Genomic DNA, 23966 nt, shown 5'->3' with positions numbered 1-23966 from the left:
CTGATATGTTTGGGCCTTCTCTGAAGGCTTAGAAGGCCCTGACGGTTCCCCTCTGTTTACAAGAGCAAAACATACCAACGGACATCGAAAAACTGGAAAAGAGAGTATGTATGTATAATAATACTAATATTGGCTGGCTTTTTTTGTGGTACATCATATATATTCAATTCAGCTAGCATGAAATATATCTGATATACCACGCAACACCAGCCAATGTTATTTAAATATATCACTCAGATCCATGATGTATTTCATATGAACAATGCGAGTTTTTTAACACGAGAAGATAAACTTCATATCTTCAAGTGAGCGTGTGATTTTATTTTTATTATATCGACACATTCACAAACAAAAAGTACCCAAATGTGTAAAAACAATTCATTGATTTCCTCACAAGTGGCATATAGAGATTTATGTCACGGTTTTGGTTCTCTGTGTCCCAGATGTATCTCGTATGAAAAATAAAAGTGGCATATTTCCTTGTAAAACACTCGTGTCCATATAATATATATTCATATCACGTACTACAGTTATGCCGGGTAGTACTTAACCATCGTTAGTACATACTGAGGATTCAGATGATGCCCAAGTGTTCTACAGCTTTGCTACAGCACTAGAGGAGCCTCTAAAGGTCAAACTTGTCCCACCTTTGTTGAAGTCCAGAGTTGCATTATCAGTATCTGTGTTTGAGTAAAAAGGAACAGTGGCAGTTTAGTAAAACTTTGGTTCACAGTAGCGTGCTAGAAGGCATATTAAGATACACACTATGCTCAGTTCATTAGTTACAACAAGTGTGCGTGTGCATGGGCATGTCTTGGAGTGTGTTTGGTGTAGGACAACTCCACAGATATTTAGACCTGGGACTCTGCGCTCAAGTCATGTGGAACTCACTGCACTGCACAGTTTCGAGCTTTCGCTGCTCAAAATACACCTGCTGGTACTCACACAGGACTGGTGATCATTAACCACTGAGATGGAGCAGGTGTGCAGGGAACAAGTCGAGCTCAAAACTGTGCAGTGCAGTGGGGCTGAGGACTGGAACTGAGAAATCCTGCTTATAGAATGTAGGGAAAATGGAAGAGGATGATTTATGGGTTTAAACTCACTCACTCACACTCACTCACTCACTCACTCACTCACTCACTCACTCACTCACTCACTCACTCACTCACTCACTCACTCACTCACATGCTAACACACACTGATTTATTCATCTTGTGTATCTGTACAGTACTTTGAAGTGAGTTTTCATAGCTTTACCGACTTATTTTTTCAAATCAAACTGATTCATGTCAATAAATAACTATTTTAGAATATAACTGTAGTTGTTTTGATGAAAAATACTGAGATCTTAGTGGTCAGAATGAGATTTTAAAAAACCAGAAGTCAGAAACGCAAGTGTCAATTTCAATTTAATGAATTGGAATTGTTTATTGGATGTGGATCATGAAGTTTTTTCAAGGTTAGCCTTGAAAGCTGTAAATATTAATCGAAATAATCATTTATATTCTTAGAAATACAAAGGCCTACAGAGCACAAAGAGGGTATTAGAAATAGTCTTTTATTACTTTTTTTATTTTGATAGAGAATGGTAGATGTGAATGACATTCAATGCTTATTTATGCATATTTTATAATTAACATTGATTTCTCCTTCTTTGTGATGTGTAAACGAGAGTTAAGATCAGCTTTATATTGCACAAATAAAGCCATTTGGTGAAACTTTGAAGAAGAGAGTGTACCGATTTTAACGTTTTTTACCTAATTAGCACAATTAATACTAATTTGCATAATTGGTTTTTACAAATTTTTTAAACTTTGTATTTGTGCCTGCCAATTTCCATGTAAATATCTTGAAAAATAAAAAACTTATTAAGAAAAAAACATTTGATCTCATGCGTTAATAAGGCCTATTTTGGACCATGTGATCCAAATACATAATATTATGGCAGTTTTCTAAAAATTAAGCCGCTTTTTTCCCAATCTTTGATTTGTAATATCTCAAGAACGGATAAACATATTGTAATTCCGTAAAAAGTATGTTGTTCGGCATTCGATTATGAATTCAATGAGATCAGATTCAAGTGATTTGGATTGAATTTGAATTTTCACCTGATATGCTTAACATTCTCATTGTGAATTCAAGTACCTGGGGTCAACTGTGCAGGAAAATGGGGGCTGCGATAGTGAAGTGAGAAAGAGAGTGCAGGCAACGAGCACATCAGAGGGACAGCACATGTGGAGAGCTTGGGAATTAAGCTAAGAGAGATAAGACTGAGATGGTATGGGCACATCCTGAGAAGAGATGCAGAGCATGTGGGAAGGAAAATGTTGAGGATGGAGCTGCCAGGCAAATGAAAATGAGGAAGGCCAAAGAGGAGATACATGGATGTGGTGAGAGAGGACATGAAAGTGGCAGGTGTGGTAGAGAAGGATGCGGAAGACAGGGAGCAATGGAGACGAAAGATCCGCTGTGGCGACCCCTAATCAGGATCAGCCAGAAGAAGAAGAAGAAGAAGAAAGAAGATGCTTAATAACAGGCACAATGGGTGTGGTAATGGAGGTGGTAGTCATGGTAACCATTGTCACGGTATTTGCAATGGTGTCCCCCTTTGTAGCACTTATGGAGTTGCATCAGTTGAGAGAGATGTTCTTTTTTGAAGATTATGTAAAGAATGGTATTGAAAACTGTGAACCAATAGCAAAGCATAATGATCTGTGAACCTTTGGGAACTTTTTTAGAGTTCTACCATCGGTTTATTTCAGCGCTCAAGTCATAACGTCAAACCTGATTATATCCCACAGGAACACCTTCCCTAATTCTGTGTGTGTGTGTGTGTGTGTGTGTGTGTGTGAGAGAGAGAGAGAGAGAGAGAGAGAGAGAATGTACTGTATGTGTGAAGTGTTTCCAGAGCTGAGGGCGTGTCCTCGGAGAGAATCGCTAATCACTCTCCTTCTGTTCCATTCCTCTGGGATTGACCCCATCCTTCCATCCCCTTCCTTTCTCTCTCCCTCACTTCCCACACAATTCCCTTGTTCTAACTGTCTGTCTTTTAACCCTGTCTCACTCTCTTTCTCACTCATGCTCTCTGAACTGCAGTCTGTGCTCCTGAGCTGCTGCTGAAAGGCACGAGACATATGGCCAATTAAAAATGAAGCAATGAGAACAGAGGACAAAACAAACAAAAAGAGAAAATGAGGTAGTGAGGGAAAGAACGAGATGGAGGAATGAAGCTGGGAATGTCCAGTTGAAGTTGAAGATCAGCTTTACTTACTGGACCCAGAAGAAGTACCAGCCTGAGCACCTGAGAGAGGAAAAAAAAGAAGAGACACAGAAAGAGTTACTGAATTTACATACATCACAACTTTGTGATTAGTTATTCAGGATAGCACAAGCTCAGATTGTTTGTTTGTTTGTGAGAGATAGATTGATTCGGAGTATCTCCCAGAACAGACATAACAGTATTTACTCTGTTTCTCTTCCTTCATTTTCCAAGTCGCAAGATATTTTCACGTTATGACAACATACAAACTTTTCTTGCTATAAAATTTACTATCTATCTTGTTACAACATGACAATTATGTTAATTAATTTGCACTAGCAGTGCTGGCGCAAACTGTTACTCTCACTCAGGATCTCATCTCATCTCATCTCATCTCATTATCTCTAGCCGCTTTATCCTTCTACAGGGTCGCAGGCAAGCTGGAGCCTATCCCAGCTGACTACGGGCGAAAGGCGGGGTACACCCTGGACAAGTCGCCAGGTCATCACAGGGCTGACACATAGACACAGACAACCATTCACATTCACACCTACGGTCAATTTAGAGTCACCAGTTAACCTAACCTGCATGTCTTTGGACTGTGGGAGAAACCGGAGCACCCGGAGGAAACCCACGCGGACACGGGGAGAACATGCAAACTCCACACAGAAAGGACCCCGCCGGCCCCGGGGCTCGAACCCAGGACCTTCTTGCTGTGAGGCAACAGCGCTAACCACTACACCACCGTGCCGCCCCACTCAGGATCTTTCTCCTTTATTCTTCTTCTTATGATTATCATCATCCTAACATTTTTTCTCCCTCAGTTTTCAACCAATCATCACCAAATTTCACATAAAGAATACCTTTGAGCTATGACTTTTGGTGCTGATCCGGATCACCGAACCGGAATGATCCATAAAAAAAACGGGCTTTTTTCCTCACTCAGCATCACTATCTCTTACCGTTCTGGATCTATAGCGTACGGTGACCAAACGTCCCGGTTTGTAAGAGCTAGCGCAAATCACTGTGACTTTAGTCACAGTATCTGTCTAGTTTATATTGTCAGGCTATAAGGTGAAATGTATGTTTGAATGAGGAAATGGTGTGTGGAGAGTGGATAAACTGAGGAATATGGCTCACTACTTATATCTAGGACCGCAAGCTCGCCTAGTGGTAAGCGTGTCCACCTCTCGACTGGGAGATCGTGAGTCCTACTTGTGGTTGGGTCATAACAAAGGCCATCATAAAAATGGTATCTACTGCCGTCTAGCAAGGTACGCTACAATACAGATGTGAGTAGGGAGTCAAAGTCTCACGGTTACCAGAGGACCAGCTCCCCACTGTAACCCTAGCTATATATAATAGGTGAGAGGCCGAGGGCTATAGAAACAGAGATTGGCACCCATGCACCTCAAGAGCTGGGTGATGCTGGGACTGGAGACTGCCTGGGAAGAGCAGATCCTGGCGTGGGAGGGACTTATGTCCGAGACTAACTTATCTCCTTATAACGTGAAACGTTTCATGTTCTAACAATATAAACAGTATGTTGTTTATTATCACATCTTGTTATCACAATAAACTTTTCATGTCATAACGTGATACTGATCCATTTTTCTTTTTCTTGTTTTGGCAGCAATACACTTCCATACACATGAAATACAACCTCAAATCAGAAATAGTAGGGATAGTATGGAAAATACAAATAAAAAAGAAAGTGGTGATTTCTAAATTTACTTTGAGTTGTATTAAACTGCAGACAGTACGAACCCAAGATATTTCATGTTTTTCTGGTCAACTTCATTTCATTTGGTAATATACATCCATTCCTGCATTTCAGGCCTGCAACACATTCTGAAAAAGTTGAGACTGGGGCAATTTAGGGCTAGTAACGAGGTAAAACAATTAAATAATGATGTGATTTGAAGCAGGTGATGTCAACAGGTGATTGCAATCATATTTGGTACAAAATCAGCATCCAGGAAAGGCCTTGTATTTGAGGAGCAAAGGTGGGCTGAAGAGCTCCATTTTATCAACAAATGCATAAGAAAATTATTTAAATGTTTAAAAACATGTTCCTCAAAGAAAGATATGAAGGGAATTCGATATTTCACCCTCTGTGGTGCATAATATCATGAAGCGATTCAAGGAATCTGGAGGAATTTCGGTGTGTAAAGGGTAAGGGCACAAGCCTAAGCTGAACATCCGTGATCTCCGATCCCTCAGATGGCACTGCATCAAGAACCGCCATTCATCTATAGCTGATATAACCACATGGGCTCAGGATTACTTTGGCAAACCTTTCTCAAGCACTACAATACGGAGTTACATCCACAAATACCAGTTAAAACTTTACTGTGTAAAAAGGAAGCCTTATGCTAACTGTGTCCAGAAATGCTGTCGACTTCTCTGGGCTCAGAGGCATCTGGGATGGACCATCACACAGTGGAAATGCATATTGTGGTCAGATGAATCAGTATTCCAGGTCCCCTTTTCCCCCCTTTTTTTGTAAGAAATGGATGCCATGTTTTCTAGACCAAAGACAAAAAGGACCATCCAGACTGTTACCAGCAATAAGTCCAAAAGCCAGGGTCTGTCATGGTATGGGGTCGTGTCAGTGCTCTTGGCAAAGGTACCTTACACTTCTGTGATGGCAGCATTAATGCAGAAAAGTATATTGAGATTTTGGAACGACATGTGCTGTCTTCAACACAACATCTTTTCCAGGGATATTTCAACAAGACAATGCAAAACCCCATTCTGCACACATTACAAAGGCATGGCTGTGGAAGAAGAGGGTGCCTGTCCCCTCGGTCCCCAATAGAGAATGTGTGGTGAATTTTGAAATGAAAATAGGACAACGGCAACCCTGTTGTGTTGCACACCTTAAGACCTGTTTGCAGGAAGAATGGGTCAAAAGAACAACTGAAACACTTCATCACTTGGTGTCTTCAGTCCCTAAACATCTTTTAAGTGTTGTGAGAAGGAATGGCAATATTATAAAGTGATAAATGGTTTACTATCCCAATTTTATTTGAAATTATTTGAAGAATCAAAATTGAAATGCGTTCATTACAAAACCCCCAATAAAATTCATGAGGTAAAATATCAAATCATGTGCTGTTATATTGTTTTGAGGTGAAAGATTATTTAAAATCATTATTTTCACTTTTAATTTCAATTTCAACAAACTATCCCAACTTTTTCTGATTTGGGGTTGTAAAAAAGATGAAGCTTTTTATTTTAAAAAATGTAAAAAAAAAAAGTACGTACAAATCTCTGTGTGTGTGTGTGTGTGTGTGTGTGTGTGTGTGTGTGTGTGTGCACTGTAAAAAAAAAAGTTACGCCAACTTAAAAATTCAAGGCAACTTACTGCACAGGATTTTTGAGTTTATGTGACAACTAAGATTTTTAAGTTTTGAAGAAAGTTGTGCCAACTTATACTTTTGGTCTCAGATAACTTAGCCTTCATATTCACACAAACTTAATTTTTTCAGTTTTACATGATAAGAATTCAACTTTAAGGCCACTAATCTTTCATCCAAGTAAAAACTAATTTGACAAACGAAATGTGCAAACAATTCAGTATACTGGGTCAAATTAGCTTCAGGCTTAAAATAAGTGAATGTGTGACTTAACAAAAAAGCACTGCCACTACAGTTTTATAGCAGTTTTGCTACCATCATGTTAAAATAAACATGCTATTTGAACTGGATTGTTATTTGTTTTATTGTGGGATAAAAAGAAAATTGAACTCAAATTTTGAAGTTTTTACTTGGATGAAAGATTAGTGGCCTTAAAGTTGAATTCTTATGATGTAAAACTGAAAAAAATTAAGTTTGTGTGAATATGAAGGCTAAGTTATCTGAGACCAAAAGTATAAGTTGGCACAACTTTCTTCAAAACTTAAAAATCTTAGTTGTCACATAAACTCAAAAATCCTGTGCAGTAAGTTGCCTTGAATTCGTAACTTTTTTTTTTTACAGTGTGTGTGTGTGTGTGTGTGTGTGTGTGTGTGTGTGTTTTACTCACATGTGTTAGGTGTGCCGATAGGAGTTGGCAGGTATGATCCTGCTTTCCAGCTTTTGGCTTTGAAGCCTTTTTTGCAGCGCTGGCAGTCCTGGCCTGTGGTGTTGTGCTCACACACACACTGCAGATTCCCGTCCGCCAGCACACACTGCGATGCATGCAGGTTACATTTACACCTGCAGAGAAAGACAGAGAGGAAAATCAGACATGAATGCCACGTATGCACAATACATTTTTATATCTGTAGGTGTGTGTGTGTGTGCGCACACGCACGTGCTGAGCAGCTGCTATGGGCTGCTGTCTTTACACATACGTTATTACACAACCAGCTCCTTCCTGCCAACTCTTAATGGCTGCACTAAAACACCCTTTTCTCTCTCTCTCTCTCTCTCTCTCTCTCTCTCTCTCTCTCACACACACACACACACACACACACACACACACACACACACACACACACACACACACACAAGGGCAGAAAGGTTAAGTGTGTGAGCTTGCAGCAATGATTTAATTTGGAAACCTATAAATACATAAATATTTTCAAAGTTCCATCTCGTACTCCAGTCCCACCAAAGCATGACTGATTGAATTCAGAAATACATGACGTGTGTGTGTGTGTGTGTGAGTGAGAGAGAGAGCTCAGGTGTGGAGCGGTCAACTGGTTATGCCATACAAAAAAAAATAGGACTCCATGTAAGACCAAGTAGGCCTGATTTTAAATGAGCCTTTTCCACCTGAGCAGGTGTGTGTGTGTGCGTGCGTGCGCAAGAGAGAGAGTGTGTGCACTGTTCTGCTGCATTCTGGTTTGTTCTGCGAAAGTGACCACACATCTATCAGCATCAAATATTCACACTGTAGTCCTGCACCTCTGACGAAACTCCATCCCTCTCTTTCCCTCCGTCTATCTGTCCGTCTGTATCACCGTCGTAAACCTGAACCTCTGTTTTCCACGAAAGCATTTATTTACGGACTTGATGATATTGCAGAATATTTCAGAACCAAAATACAGTGATATATGATCTTTGGTCTTTGCTCTAATTTGTCTCCTTCGCTGTGTTCTAATAATAGCCTCTGTCTGTGTGGAAGGTGTGGAATGCTGGAGTGCACTCCGTTGGTCACTCTGTAGGGTACTCTGTAGGGCACTTCTCTTGAGTTCAGTGCCAGGCTCCTGCTGTTATTAGAACATGAGCTTGATTGGGCACAGAGGGCAGCTGGGTCAGCAAAATCAACCCTGACCATCTGGCATGCGTGCACACACACACACACACACAGACACACACACACACACACACACATTAATATTATCTTCTTAACACTCACTAGCATATACATGCACACCTTTCACTGACCTGCTCAATCTGGGAATAGTTCCAAATGGCTCCCTATTCACTACACATGCTGACTACATTGAGTATATGTGACCTCGATAAATGAACTTAATTAATGAATTTATTTACTGAAGTAGATTCAATTAGTACATTGTTATATACCGTAAGCACAACATGTCAAAAAAAAAAAGACACAATGGCATAAATGAGGTGCACTGACTCCGAGCCTGTTTTGTACTTCAAGTGGAATAAGGGTCTTTTGCCCAAAAATAAACAAAAAAAATCTTATCTCCTAGTAGCTAGACCTATTTTAGAGTGAGCCTAAGAGTGTTCTATTCAGCCTTGTGGATCAGACAGGGCTTTGCTTTAGTAGTTGGGTGTGGATTCAAAGCTTAGTGCTGAAAAAGGGCTGAATGTCTGCTTTGGACACAATATTTTTAGCTACGGTCTGGCTGTGGTTCAGAATTCCAAGGTCAGGCTTCACTCACTCATATTCAATAACAGTTTTTTTTGGTCAGGGTTGCGGAGGATGTGATGCGGTGCCTATCCCAGGAACACTGTGCATGCTCCAGGGATGGGGATACACCCCGGATGGGATGCAAAGTCCATCACAGGGGACCATTCACACACCTTCAATATGAGCATCCGCCTACTTTTTGGAAACCCATGCAGGCCCGGAAAACTCCAAACAGACAGTGACCCACGCTCAGGATCGAACCTGGGACCCTGGAGGCAACACCACTACCGTGCATCCACGATGCATTGTATTCACAGAGTGAAATCCGGCTTGTTGTTGAGCAGGAAAATTTGGCGATGTTTAACTTTATGCAAATGAATGCGGCAGCTGTGCTGCATTTCAGCCAATCAGGCAGAGGTTTCTCGATTAATTTGCCAGAACCAAATTCAGGTCAAGAGCATATGAACACCGCAGCCCTGGCCTCCACAGAATCCCTAATCATCAGTTCTCATTGTCTGTAAAGTCTGTAAATGGGTTTCCTATTTGTATAGCTTGCTTTTATTTGGCAATGTTTTTCCATTTAATTCACCCTTGAGTGGACACAAAGTTTTGCCAGATCAATGTTTCCGGCATTTTTACACTCTCTCTCTCTCTCTCTCTCTCATTCGCACACACACACACACACACACACACACACACACACACACACACACACACACACACACACACACACACACACTTGTGTTAAATTGGCAGCTAAAACTGTGTGTGCAAAACAAAGAGGCAATTATTTACCTTTCAAAAAGAAAAAAAAAACACCTCCAATCCCGGAGGATTCGGAGCAGCTGGGAGCTAATCCTAATTTCACTCTTTGCCTGGCATTTCTCTCTCACTCTTCCCCTCCATCCTCCATCCATCCTCTAACACCTTGCATTTAGCACATCACTGATAATCTGACTCATTCACACACACTCAGTCCTCCTCACACATTCTTTTACTCATGCACTCTCTCTCTCTCTCTCTCTCTCTCTCTGCCTACTGGATTCTGACAGGATTGGAACCTGGTGTAGGCTTCTGCTGTTGTGGGTCAAGATTCAATGTGTTGTGCATCCTGAGATGCTTTTCTGCTCACCACAGTTATAAAGAGTGGTTATTACCATATGAGTTAACGTCGCCTTCCTATCAGTTCAAACCAGTCTGCCCATTCCACTCTGATTTCATTCATCAAAAAGGAGTTTCCGTCCATAGACCTGCCACTTATTGAATTCTTTTTCTTTTTCAGACCATTCTGTATAAATTCTAGAGATGATTGTGTGTGAAAATCCCAGGATAGCAGCAGGGTCTGAAACCATGCCACAGTCAAAGTCACTGAGATTACATTTTTCCTCAATTGGATGTTTAATTTAAACATTAACTAATGCTTTTGATCGGCATCTGCATGATTTTATGTATTACACTGCTCCCAGATCATTGGCCATCAATGTTCTCATATCCTTGACCATAACAATTAAATGTAATGTGAATTGGGGCAGCAGTGCAGCAAGGCCTCAGGAGGCATGAGAAACTGTCATACATTTCAGACTGTCTCTCTGGAGATGTATAAGGATGGTGATGCCTGTACATAACAGAAGAAGACAGAAACAAAAGCTCATTTGGTTGATATTTTTTACCCAAAGTATATCGGATTGGTTTTGATATCATTTCTACTGATGGGCTGGTAGTTTTTTTTTTTTCAATGACATAATTCTGATTAGTAGGGTATTATGGCGGGTGGCACGGTGGTGTAGTGGTTAGCGCTGTTGCCTCACAGCAAGAAGGTCCGGGTTCGAGCCCCGTGGCCGGCGAGGGCTTTTCTGTGCGGAGTTTGCATTTTCTCCCCGTGTCCGCGTGGGTTTCCTCCAGGTGCTCCGGTTTCCCCCACAGTCCAAAGACATGCAGGTTAGGTTAACTGGTGACTCTAAATTGACCGTAGGTGTGAATGGTTGTCTGTGTCTATGTGTCAGCCCTGTGATGACCTGGCGACTTGTCCAGGGTGTACCCCGCCTTTCGCCCGCAGTCAGCTGGGATAGGCTCCAGCTTGCCTGCGACCCTGTAGGACAGGATAAAGCAGCTAGAGATAATGAGATGAGATGAGAGAAAACTCTGATATTCTCAGAGATTATAGTTATAAATTTGTGAGAAAAAACTCAGAAATTAAAAAAAAAACTTTCCAAAATTCCAAAGTCAGAAATTCCAAGATTAAGAAGTCACAAATTTATCAGAAAAAAAAATTGAGAAAATAGTGTTTTTGTCAAGGAACCAGATCGCTTCACTTTGCAAGGTTGGATCAATGTCATCACACTACAGACACCACGGCTGAGCTGAGAATTACAGGAAATGTAGGCTTTCCTCCTCGATCATGCAATATAAAAGAATGAGATTTTCAACTGCGTTTCACAGAATGCACTGCAGCCAGAAATCACTCTGAAATCACTCACTTGTTCATTACTCCCTACTCACTATTTAGGAAATTCTATATAGAGGACTATATAGTGAAGCTCATTGGTAAAATGTAAAAACGCTTTCGGACACTAGTCCATCGCATCATTATTTACGTCATTACTGTCGCAAAATTAAAACGTGCCAGATCAGATCAGTTTGCTGGTGGGTTTTCAAAATAATAAACACATGCATGAATTTTGGTGATAAATACATATTATACTAAGCGTATTTCCAACATTAATAAATACAAAGTACTTTGTGTCCACTGCATCTTTCAGTTCTTTTAAATTAAGGTTGAATCCTTTCTTCTTTGCCGCTGCCTTTTATTAAATCAAATTTGAGGCTTTTGCTTCATTCCTTGCTCTACACTGTAACTTTTATTCTTGTATTTTGTGTCTTAATCTCTTTTAGCTTTTTTTCTATTCTCACTATTTTTAATTGCATTTGAATGTCTGTGTATAATGTGTTTCTTCCTCCATCCATTCACCCCAACACACTTTTTTCTTTCAGTGCAACCACAATGCATGATGCATGATATTGCTTGGTTAGTGACCATCGGTTGTACACTACTCTTCACAATGCATTGTGGGATACTATAAATCCACTATACAAGGTGTAATAATTCTCATTATATATTCAGACAGCACTACAAAATGGCGAACTCAGTATGCAGTCCACTATATAGTGAGTAGTGAGTGATTTCGGACACAGGGCTTGTAAGTACGGTACGTGATTGCTTGTTGTGCTTCCTGGATGCAATGGGAGATGAATGTATAAACCACACAGGTTTATTTATCTGTACCCTTTTTTTTCTTTTTGACTTATCTGTTTATAAATGTTTAATTTTTGTGTAAAATCAGTTTCCTGTTACTTTCAGTGCATGGATTCTTCTCATCTGCCCATATCGTCATTACTTTGAAACAGCTGAGCTGAGAGTTACAGGAAGTGCAGTCTTTCCTCCTCTATCATGCAAAATAAAAAACTAAAGTGCTAAGAGATTTTCTCCTACATTTTCCAGAATGCACTGCAGCCAGAAAGCAGGGAGAACTGAGAATTTTTTCTTGGAAATTTGTGACTTCTTAATCTCGGAATTTCTGAGTCCTTTTCTCACAAATGTATGACTTAATAACCTCAGAAAATATCCCAGTTTGTTTTCTCATAAATGTCTGATTTTAATCTCAGAAAGGACGGCACGGTGGTGTAGTGGTTAGCACTGTTGCCTCACAGCAAGAAGGTTCTGGGTTCGAGCCCAGTGGCCGACGGGGGCCTTTCTGTGTGGAGCTTGCATGTTCTCCCTGTGTCTGTGTGGGTTTCCTCCGGGTGCTCTGGTTTCTCCCACAGTCCATGCAGGTTAGGCTAATTGGTGGCTCTAAATTGACCGTAGGTGTGAATGTGAGTGTGAATGGTTGTTTGTCTTTGTGTCAGCCCTGCGATAACCTGCTGACTTGTCCAGGGTGTACCCCACCTCTTGCCCATAGTCAGCTGGGATAGGCTCCAGCTTGCCTGCGACCCTGTAGAACAGGATAAGTGGCTACAGATAATGGATGGATGGATATCTGATTTTAATCTCAGAAAGGATGGCACGGTGGTGTCGTGGTTAGCACTGTCGCCTCACAGCAAGAAGGTTCTGGGTTCGAGCCCAGTGGCCGACGGGGGCCTTTCTGTGTGGAGCTTGCATGTTCTCCCTGTGTCTGTGTGGGTTTCCTCCGGGTGCTCCGGTTTCCCCCACAGTCCAAAGACATGCAGGTTAGGCTAATTGGTGACTCTAAATTGACTGTAGGTGTGAATACGAGTATGAATGGTTGTTTGTCTCTGTGTCAGCCCTGCGATGACCTGGTGACTTGTCCAGGGTGTACCCTGCCTCTCGCCCATAGTCAGCTGGGATGGGATAGGCTCCAGCTTGCCTGAGACCCTGCACAGTATAAGCAGTTATGGATAATGGATGGGTGGCTCTAATGCACCATAGACTAGTGTTTTAACCCAGTGTAGAAACTGCACAAATCAAGAGTTTAAGCACTTTTTGTCAAGCAAGCCAAAAAGTCAAGCAAAAAAATATATGCACCCAAACCAACCAGCTGTAAACATTCACTCATTGATTCTTTCATTCATTCACCATGCACACTCACATTCACGTTTAGGGACAATGTGAATTGTCCCTGGGACAATGGAGCAAAGCCAGTTCACCTCCTAGGGACTCTGGAGCAGCAAGGAATGCTACTTGTTTACATATATACCGCCCAGCAGCACATATGTAAACAAAAACTTCTGGTGAGGACGGAAAGATGGAAAAAGAGAATTCCCACCAATCATGATTACTGAAGGAAAAAAATGAAGACCCATTGTGATTCATTGCAATTTTTTTTTAAAAATATATGTTTATTGCTTTTCAAAATAGAAAAAGAACACAGGACGAACAGAAAAAAAAGACCCTCCCCCCACCCCAAAACTAACATATAAAACATGAACAAGATCAGCTCATCATGTAAAGAAATAACAAGGCCACAGTTATGACAATAAGCTAAACATATTTAAAAAAAAACTGTACAAAGTGAATAGTAAAATGAGAAATACACACAGCAAGGTGTTTCACAGAGATCGGCACATTAGTCTTTTCATTGAAACAGTTGCAGTACAGGGTCCCACATCTTTTTAAACATGTCTCCCCTGTCTTCATTATAAAGTCTCAGTCTCTCCAAGTGAAGCATATTTGCCATTTCTCTCAACCACAAATTGTACGTGAGTGCAATGTCAGACCTCCACGCCTGGAGGATTAACTTCTTTGCAATCACAGTTCCAAATAGGATAGCCTTTTTCTCATATTTATTGGCAGAAGACAAAGGAGTAGTTGCCCCGAGAATGGCTACAAGCGGATCAGGCTCCCAACATTTCCCATAAGCCATAGAGAAGCAATGAAAAATACTTTTCCAGTATGTGTACAGGTTGCTACATAACCAAAAAGAGTGTATTAGGTTACCAGTCGTAGACTTGCATCTGTTGCAGATGGGTGAAACATCAGGAAAGAAACTGTGCAGTTTTTCCTCTGGAATAATAGAGTCTATGTAATGTCTTAAACTGCATAAGGCAATGCCTGACATTCACAGAGCAATCGTGTATGCTTTTTAAACATTCATCCCATACGTCATCTTCCAATTCTGCATTCAGCTCATCTTTCCATGCCTGCCTAATACTTGCTGTGTTCAATGGAGTATTGTTGTGCAAGATCCGGTAAAAGAACGAAACTGTCCCTTTAGCAGCAGGGTCAAATTTGTTTGTTGCCTCATGGTCTACCAGAAATTCAAAGTTGGGTAAATGCGTCCTGACATAATTTCGAATTTGAAAGTATCGAAAAAGGCCAGATTTAGGGATGTCATATTTAGCTACAAGTTGTGGGTATGAGGCAAAAATGCCGTTAATGTATAGGTCACCTATGTTGCAAATGCCTTTCTGCTTCCAGAGGAGGAAAACACTATCAGTCAGACTTGGTAAAAAAGAATGGTTTTCACATATTGGGGCGTCCAAATAGGTTTTTGGAGCCTCTACGTAATGTTTTATCTGCTTCCAAATTCTTATGGTGTCGCCAATTACAAAACTGTTATTAAAGCATGCCTTTTTAACAGTAGTGGGACTGTTAAGAAGAGCTGATAATGAAGTTTATTTGCAAAGCATTCTTTCCGTACACAACCATGCAGGGCAGGAGTCTGTCTCAGAAAGAGGGCCCTTCTTCCACCATGCAAGAATAGTTAGGTGCGCAGCCCAGTAATACAACTTAAAATTCGGTAAAGCAAAACCTCCCATGTCCTTTGGATTTGATAGGTGTTTTTTAGAGAGTCTAACAGTTTTATAACTCCACATGAAAGGTATAATAATCGAGTCTAACTGCTTGAAGTGTGATTGTGCAATAAAACAAGGTATAATAATCGAGTCTAACTGCTTGAAGTGTGATTGTGCAATAAAACATGGAATGGACTGGAAAAGATGGAGAAAGCGGGGCAATACGATCATCTTGATTGCATTCATCTTTCCAGCCATGGATATTGGGAGCGTTTTCCAAAACTCAATATTAGTTTTGACTTGCTCAATTTTGCTTTGCCAGTTTAATCGGAGGAGATCATTTGGGTTTTTGGTGACAGTCACTCCTAAATATGTAAAAGCTTTGTAGGATTTCTTAAATGGAATGGATTGCAAATATGCCTTATTAACTACAGCGGAGACTGGCATAATTTCGCTTTTCTCCCAGTTGATAGAAAATCCTGAGAGACTGCCAAACTTATCAATAAGAGTCAGGAGAGGAGGTATTGATGCTTGCGACTGGGAAATGTACAAGAGAATGTCATCTGCATATAGCGAAAGATAATGTTTATAGCCAAACATGTTGATGGGAGAGATTAAAGGGCTCTGTCTGACACTAGCAGCGAACGGTTCGATGATAATCACAAACAAAAAGGGGGAGAGGGCGCAACCTTGACGGGTCCCACGATGAACTGCAAATGGAGAGGAGATATTCTGATTAGTAATAACTGATGTGGTCAGTCGTGAATAAATTATTTCAATCCATTTCATGAAGGAGGGTCCAAATCCAAATTTTTTGAGCACTGACATCATGTAAGGCCACTCTACTTGATCAAAAGCGTGTTGTGCATCCAGTGAAATAACAACTGCCTCTCCTGAATGCTTGGCATACAGTATGTTGAAAAGGTGGCGTAGACTGAAATACATATGTCGACCGGGCATAAAGCCAGTTTGATCTGGATGTATGATGGAGCATCTACATTCTTTAAGTCTATTGGCCAGAATTTTTCCGAGAATTTTGGTTTCGATGAATCATAACGAAATTGGGCGATATGATGACACCATCTGAGGGTCACGGTCTGGCTTTGGGATTAGCAAAATATTAACTTTGTATAAGGTAGGAGGCAAACCCGAGGTCAGCATTGTATGATTGAACATCTGTAAGAGCAGAGGTGACAACTTGGAGCCAAATTTTTTGAAAAATTCTACGTTAAAACCATCTGGACCTGGCGCCTTGTTATTGGGGAAGGAAGAGATAACCTGCATAATCTCATCCAGATTGATGTCTTTATCTAGCATATCAGCCGAGTCCAACGATAATTTGGGTAAGTCCAGATTCTCAAAAAAATGCATCAAAAGCTTGAAAACCTAGGTCGCCCTGTGACTGGTAGACATTAGCATAGAAATCCGCAAAACTTTCATTGATCTTCACCGGGTCCGTATGCAAGGTACCTCTCTCAGAATTGATACAATGCATGACTCTGGAAGCCTGTATTTGCCTCAGCTGGCGGGCTAATAATCTGTGCGGCTTGTTGCCAAACTCGAAATATCTCTGTCTGACTTGTACTAGTAATTTTGATATGTTTTTTGACATTATAGAATTAAATTCATACTGTAGAGCAGTTATTTTATTAAGTACTTCTATTTTACGTTCAGTTTTGTATGAAGCTTCTAGCTTGGCCAATTGATCATCAATTTCTGTTAATCTTTCCTTGGATTTTTTTTTCCTCTGCTGTCTCATACGATATTGTATGGCCTCTAAGGACAGCCTTCATGGCCTCCCACAGAGTGGAATCATCTACATCACCCGTATCATTGGTGCTTAAATATAGTTCTATTTTACCAGAGAGATAGGTACAAAATTCTTCATCTTTTAATAGTGTATTATTCAAACGCCAGCTATGTTCACCTCTCTTGTGATTCAAGTCAAGACTTAACCAAACAGGAGCGTGATCCGATATTAGTATATTATGGTAAGTGCAGTCAACTACTGACTGTAGCAGCTTAGAATCCATCAAAAAGAAATCAATCCTGGAGTAGGATTTATATACTATGGAAAAATAAGAAAAATCCTTCGTGGTGGGGTAGAGAAGCCTCCAAATATCCACCAAGTTATAAGACTGCATAAGATTGTTGAGTGTGCCACTGTTTCTAAATACACTGGTTTGGGAGTGCTGTCGATCAAGAACAGGATCTAAAACGTAGTTAAAATCGCCACCCATAATTACATTTGAATCTGACAAATTTGGCAAGGCATTGTAAAGGTTCTGAAAAAAAAGAGGGTCATCAAAATTGGCCCCGTATACATTTACTAATATTAATGGTGTGGAGTGCCCCTCTGGTCTGAAATAGTTTGAGAGTGGATAAATGGTATATTTTTTCTTATCATAATTACAACGCCTCTAGATTTTGTACTGAAGTTCGACTGATAGACCTGAGAAGCCCACGAGGGACAAAGTATTTTTGCTGCCGTTTTCTTAATGTGTGTCTCCTGGAGAAAATATATGTCAGATTTAAGTGCCCTTAAATGTGCATACACCTTCCCTCTTTTCAGTGGGCTATTCATCCCTCTTACATTCCAGCTAGTTATTTTAACTTTACCATTGCTGTGTCCATGCAAATCAGCCAACATAGAAAATATCTACTGTATATATAAAAATGAAAACATTTTCTATAATTGTGGCAGGGCATACTCAATAAATTTAAACTGACAGATGTGCTGAAAAAACACCCCACAACAAACACAAAATCCCTCCCTATAAACACAGGAGCAGTGCTTCCATACCCCTAACTTTAAGTTAAAACTAGACTTGGGGACCAGCTGGTGGCCCAAACTAGCGGTATAACTATCCATCTCTCTCCAAACAGGGGAGACAAGATACCCCGCTTCACAAACAAGCATTAAGAAGAAAATAAAACGTATTAGTCCTCATGCAAACTAAACATGGGCATATCCTATGAACTGCCAGTCTTTGTTAAACAATGTTAACTTACACCATCCTTTAGTGTGGCAGCATTTATCACATAACGTGCCCAGGATATTAGTCCGTTTCCAGTAGCGCCGGTGGCTGCGTCCCATCCCTCAGCCTCATGGCTCAGAAACTCTTCAGCATCGGCTGGGGCGGTAAATGTGCCGGTGTTGTTATTGACCGTGATCACAAACTGCGCTGGGTGTCGGAATCCACACCGGATCGACAGCCCTGCACTTCTCCCTGATGGCTTGAAAAGCCTGACGTTTCTTCATTGTGGCCGAGGTGAGATCTGGAAAAATGTACACCGGGTGCCCATCATGTTGTAGAGAAGCTTTCTCTCTTGCGAGCCGTAGCACAAACTCTTTCACCTGATAGTAGTGTATCCTAGTGATGATGGCTCTCGCTTTGCCGTCAGTAGCCAGAACGAAGCTACGGTGGGTCCAGTCCACTTCTATTGGGAGGTTGAAATGCTCCTCTCCGAGCAGTTTAGGAAGCAGCTTAGATACAAACTCCGTAGGTTGGCCATTTTCTGTCTTCTCCTTAATTCCAACAATATGAATATTGTGCCTACGGGAGCGGGCCTCAAGGTTGTCGAGCTTAGCTTGTTGCTGCTTGTATTGAGAAGCTAATGCGTCATATCACTTCTCCAGACCCTCTAGTCGCCTCTTGTGCGACTCGGTGGCGGCCTCAGTAGATGACACCTGCTCACTGACTTCGGTTAGGGCAACTTTAAAGTCCGAGATAATTCCATTGAGCTCAGTGAACCTCATGTTGACCCTGCTGCCCAGCATTTTTATGGCTGTCAGGATGTCTTCAATGGTAGTACTAGCCGGGGAGCTAGCTACGTTAGCGTTAGCTTCACATGTGTCTGTTAGCATGGCACAGTGATCGCCAAAATCATCCTCCCCGGGACATTTGTCTTGCTTCTTTCCTTTACCAGCTTTCTTCATCTCAACTAAGATGTTGTAGTTCACTTCAAGCACATGAAATGATGATTAAATGTCTTATGCACGAGGCAGATGGTGAAGTCGAGGTGGAGCTCCCCTAACGCACATCTACTCTATATCGAAAAACCCCGGAAGTCATTCATTGCAATTCTTGAAGAGGCAAATACTTATTACAATTTTCAAATGTCTCTTCTTCTCTCATCAAGCCAACGACTGTGTACTATGCATCAATTAGTGGCTAAACTCAGATTGTTTCTTAATGCCAGGTTAGACTAGAATCAAATCTAGTAGCTAACACAATTGGTGCATACTGCAATGAGATTGAATTATGTTTTTTTGAGGCAAAATGTATATTTGCTTTAAAGCAAAAATAATATTCTCAGTTACTTTTTTAAACAAATAATTTATGACATTTCTTAATTTCATCAGTTAAAACATTTTTTTAAAACCACTTTTTAATACTTGAGTACATTTAAAATGAGCAACTTTATGACTTTCACTTGAATGCATTTTTGGCTGGATACGTCCAATTTTAATTGAGTAAGATTTTGGCACATTGTTTATACTTTCTCTTAAGTAAAATTTCTCAGGGGGAAGTCATGGCCTAATGGTTAGAGAAGCAGCTTTTGGGACCAAAAGGTTGCCGGTTTGATTCCCTGGACCAGCAAGAATGGCGAAAGTGCCCTTGACCAAGGCACCTAACCCCCAACTGCTCCCCAGGCTGCTCACTGCTGTGGGTATGTCAGAGTCTTGTTCTGTGATGACTCGGTGACTTGTCCAGGGCGTACTCTGCCTCTCGCCCATAGTCAGCTGGGATAGGCTCCAGCTTGCCTGCAACCCTGCACAGGATAAGTGACTACAGATGATGGATGGATGGATAGATGGATGGATAATTTCTCAGTAAATTGTCCACCCATGTTCATTACTACATACACTATCTGGCTATTGTGGACACCTGTTCGTTACACCCATGCTTGTTGGACACCTCATTCCAGAGTTCGACCCCTCCCCCCTTTGCTGTTATAATAACCCCCACTCTTCTGGGAAGGTTTTCCACTAGATTTTGGAGCATGGCTGTGGGGATTTGTACTCATTCCACTACAAAAGCATTCGTGAGGTCAGGTACTGATATCAGGTGAAGAGGTCTGGTATGCAGACCACATTCCAATTCATCCAAAGGGTGTTTGGTAGGGTTGATTGCAGGGCTCTGTGCAGACCAATCAAGTTGTTCCACATCAACTTTGGCAACCCATGTCTTCATGAACCTTGCTTTGTGCACAGGGACACTGTCATGCTGTGATATGTTTGGGGCCCTTAGTTCCAGTAAAGCAAAAAAAAAAAAAAAAATCTTAAATGATACTTAATCCAACTTTGTGGCAACAGTTTGAGTAAGGCTCACATATGGGTGTGATGGTAAAGTGCCCACATACTTCTGGCCATAGAATGTATTTGTAATACCAGTTTTTTAATATTAGATTTCTATATTTAATTGGAAGGTTTTGTGATACCACAGCCCATCACAGAGCTGCAGGAACACCTTCAGGAACATGGATAGCACCTGGGTAGCAGTTGCAGACCTCTTGGGATGGTGTTGGAAGGACAGTAAAGCCCAATAAAATCATGATCAGGATCAGCAGTAGCTCAACATCTTTCAAACAAGCAGAAAGCACCAGGTCCACTTCATTAGCTCTTAAGCTACAGCCCATATAAGCGGATTTGGAGAAACAACCTGACCATAGTGCACATTGTAAAGAGTTTTGAGAACTAAAACAAAGTGACTTTGAACCTTTAAGTATTTTCAAAACCAACCAAATCTAACAATGCTTTCCATTTTCAAGAACTTTCCATGACACATCTGAGGCGACAGTGGGCACAGGCTCTCCGATACTAGACAGCTGAAGATTGGTTGAAGGTGTGTGTGTGCGCGTGTGTGAATAGTATATTCACTCTCTTTAATTGAACATGACTGCATTAGCGTCCCCAGTTCATAAATATATTTTGCCTGAAAGAGGGGCATCGATTTACTGTTCCCAGCAATGAAAGATTTAACACACACTTATACACACATGTAACTCTCTCTCTCTCTCGCACACAAATACAAACACACACACAGAATTAAATCCTAACTCTATAGGTCTAGCTATACCTCATATATTCATTACATATATATGAAACTATCATATATCCATCGAAATGGACCGAACTTCATTAGAATTTCCTGTCCTGTTATTTCAAGAAATAATAAAGTTTGCATATTTCATCCTCATCCATCTTCTCTGTGTTCCACTTACAGTCTAATTTTCTTTGGCTTTTATTTATTTATTTGCATTTAAAATACATCCCTGATTCCAAAAATGTTGGGACACTGTGTAAAATGTAAATAAAAACAGAGCACAATTATTTGCAAATCTTTTTCAACCTTGAATACAATATAAAGACAAGATATTTAATGTTCAAACAGATAAACTTTATTGTTTTGTGTAAATATATGTATGCTCATTCTGAATTTGATGCCTGCAACACATTCCAAAAAAGGTGGGATGGGGGCATGTTTACCACTATGTTACATCACCTTTTCTTTTAACAAAACTCAGTAAGTGATTGGGAATTGAGGACACTAATTGTTGAAGTTTTAAAAATGAAATTATTTCCTATTCATGCTTGATATATAACTTAATTTGCTCAATGATTCTGGGTTTCCGTTGTCGTATTTTGCACTTCATAATGCACCGCACATTTTTAATGGGTGACAGGTTTGGACTGCAGGCAGGCCAGTTTAGCACCCACACTCTTGTACTTTGAAGCCACGCTGTTGTACTATGTACAGAATGTGGCGAGGCATTGTATTGCTGGAATAAGCAGGGACATCCTTGAAAAAGACTCTGTCTTGATGGCAGCATATGTTGCTCTAAACATGTATGTACCTTTCAGCATTAATGGTGCCTTCAAAGATGTGCATGTTCCCCACGCCATGGGCACTAACACAACCCAAGGCTGTTGAACTTTGTACTGCAAACCATCTGGATGGTCATTTTCATTTTTAGCCTGGAGGACGCAAAGTCTATGATTTCCAAAAACAATTCAAAATGTAGACTCAACATACGACAGCACATTTTTCCAGTTTTTTTGGTATTATGGTTGTATTTTCTGTTCAGTTGCCCTTACAAAGGCCAAACTGTGTACACAATGGGCAACGTGTGTGTGTTAGACCTGCATCCCAGTCTAAAGTCTATAACCATAATCCCTTGCAGATTACAGAGTACAGATGACAGTCACTGAGCATAGTCAGTAGTTCAGCTGCTGCTTTTAGAGACAAATTTCAAACAGTCTCACTGACCTGGTTTTACAAAACACACACACACACACACACACACACACACACACACACACACACAAATTTAATAAATATATGGCTAAAAGTAGTGACAGAAAATCTTTTAATATTAGCAAGTATTAGAAAATTCATTTCCTGTGCATTTAAATATCCATCCATCCATCCATCCATCCAAGTGTACGTCTGTCCATCCATCCATCCATCCATCCATCCATCCAAGTGCCCATCCAGCCATACATTCATCTATTCAAGTAGAAGTTGTTTGGACTTAATTGCTGTTTCTGGTTGAAAGTACGGTGTGCACAACATTTTGGCTGTTGAATCTCACCAGAGCTTTTTCTTTTCTTTCTTTTTTTTCAGTTGTCATTGGCATTTGTATATTTGATGTTTGTTTTCTGCTTTAATTTCTTCTGGTTTAATCCCTTTAACTGCTGGCTGTGGCAGAGCTCCTGGCCTAATCTTTAGCCCATGTTTACATTAGACCGTATCAGCGGATCATCAGATTAACGTTTTTAAAACGATTAGTGTGCACACAGCAACACCAATACACGATTTGCGTGCACACAGCAACACCAATACACGGATACGCTCGGCTCTGCCACAGCCAGCAGTTAAAGGGATTAAACCAGAAGAAATTAAAGCAGAAAACAAACATCAAATATACAAATGCCAATGACAACTGAAAAAAAAGAAAGAAAAGAAAAAGCTCTGGTGAGATTCAACAGCCAAAATGTTGTGCACACCGTACTTTCAACCAGAAACAGCAATTAAGTCCAAACAACTTCTACTTGAATAGATGAATGTATGGCTGGATGGGCACTTGGATGGATGGATGGATGGACAGACGTACACTTGGATGGATGGATGGATGGATGGATGGATATTTAAATGCACAGGAAATGAATTTTCTAATACTTGCTAATATTAAAAGATTTTTTGTCACTACTTTTAGCCATATATTTATTAAATTTGTGTGTGTGTGTGTGTGTGTGTGTGTGTGTGTGTGTGTGTGTGTGTGTGTGTGTTTTGTAAAACCAGGTCAGTGAGACTGTTTGAAATTTGTCTCTAAAAGCAGCAGCTGAACTACTGACTATGCTCAGTGACTGTCATCTGTACTCTGTAATCTGCAAGGGATTATGGTTATAGACTTTAGACTGGGATGCAGGTCTAACACACACACGTTGCCCATTGTGTACACAGTTTGGCCTTTGTAAGGGCAACTGAACAGAAAATACAACCATAATACCAAAAAAACTGGAAAAATGTGCTGTCGTATGTTGAGTCTACATTTTGAATTGTTTTTGGAAATCATAGACTTTGCGTCCTCCAGGCTAAAAATGAAAATGACCATCCAGATGGTTTGCAGT

General features: G+C 40.6%; 1 protein-coding gene across 1 annotated transcript in view; it reads right to left on the bottom strand.

Annotated features, from left to right (window-relative positions):
* The window catches only part of ntng2b (netrin g2b), a 196202-nt gene that overhangs the window by 59728 nt on the left and 112508 nt on the right, over nucleotides 1–23966 (bottom strand). The window contains exons 3-4 of the mRNA XM_060935624.1: nucleotides 7292–7464; nucleotides 3275–3304 (exon numbers count right to left, since the gene is read on the bottom strand). Of these exons, the coding sequence (XP_060791607.1) occupies nucleotides 3275–3304; nucleotides 7292–7464 (203 nt within the window). The remainder of the gene's footprint in view (nucleotides 1–3274; nucleotides 3305–7291; nucleotides 7465–23966) is intronic.

This window comes from Neoarius graeffei, chromosome 12, assembly GCF_027579695.1.
Source record: "Neoarius graeffei isolate fNeoGra1 chromosome 12, fNeoGra1.pri, whole genome shotgun sequence".
Taxonomy (NCBI): Eukaryota; Metazoa; Chordata; class Actinopteri; order Siluriformes; family Ariidae; genus Neoarius; species Neoarius graeffei.
Note: the sequence above shows the minus strand (reverse complement) of the source record. Positions and strands in the feature narration are given on the sequence as shown.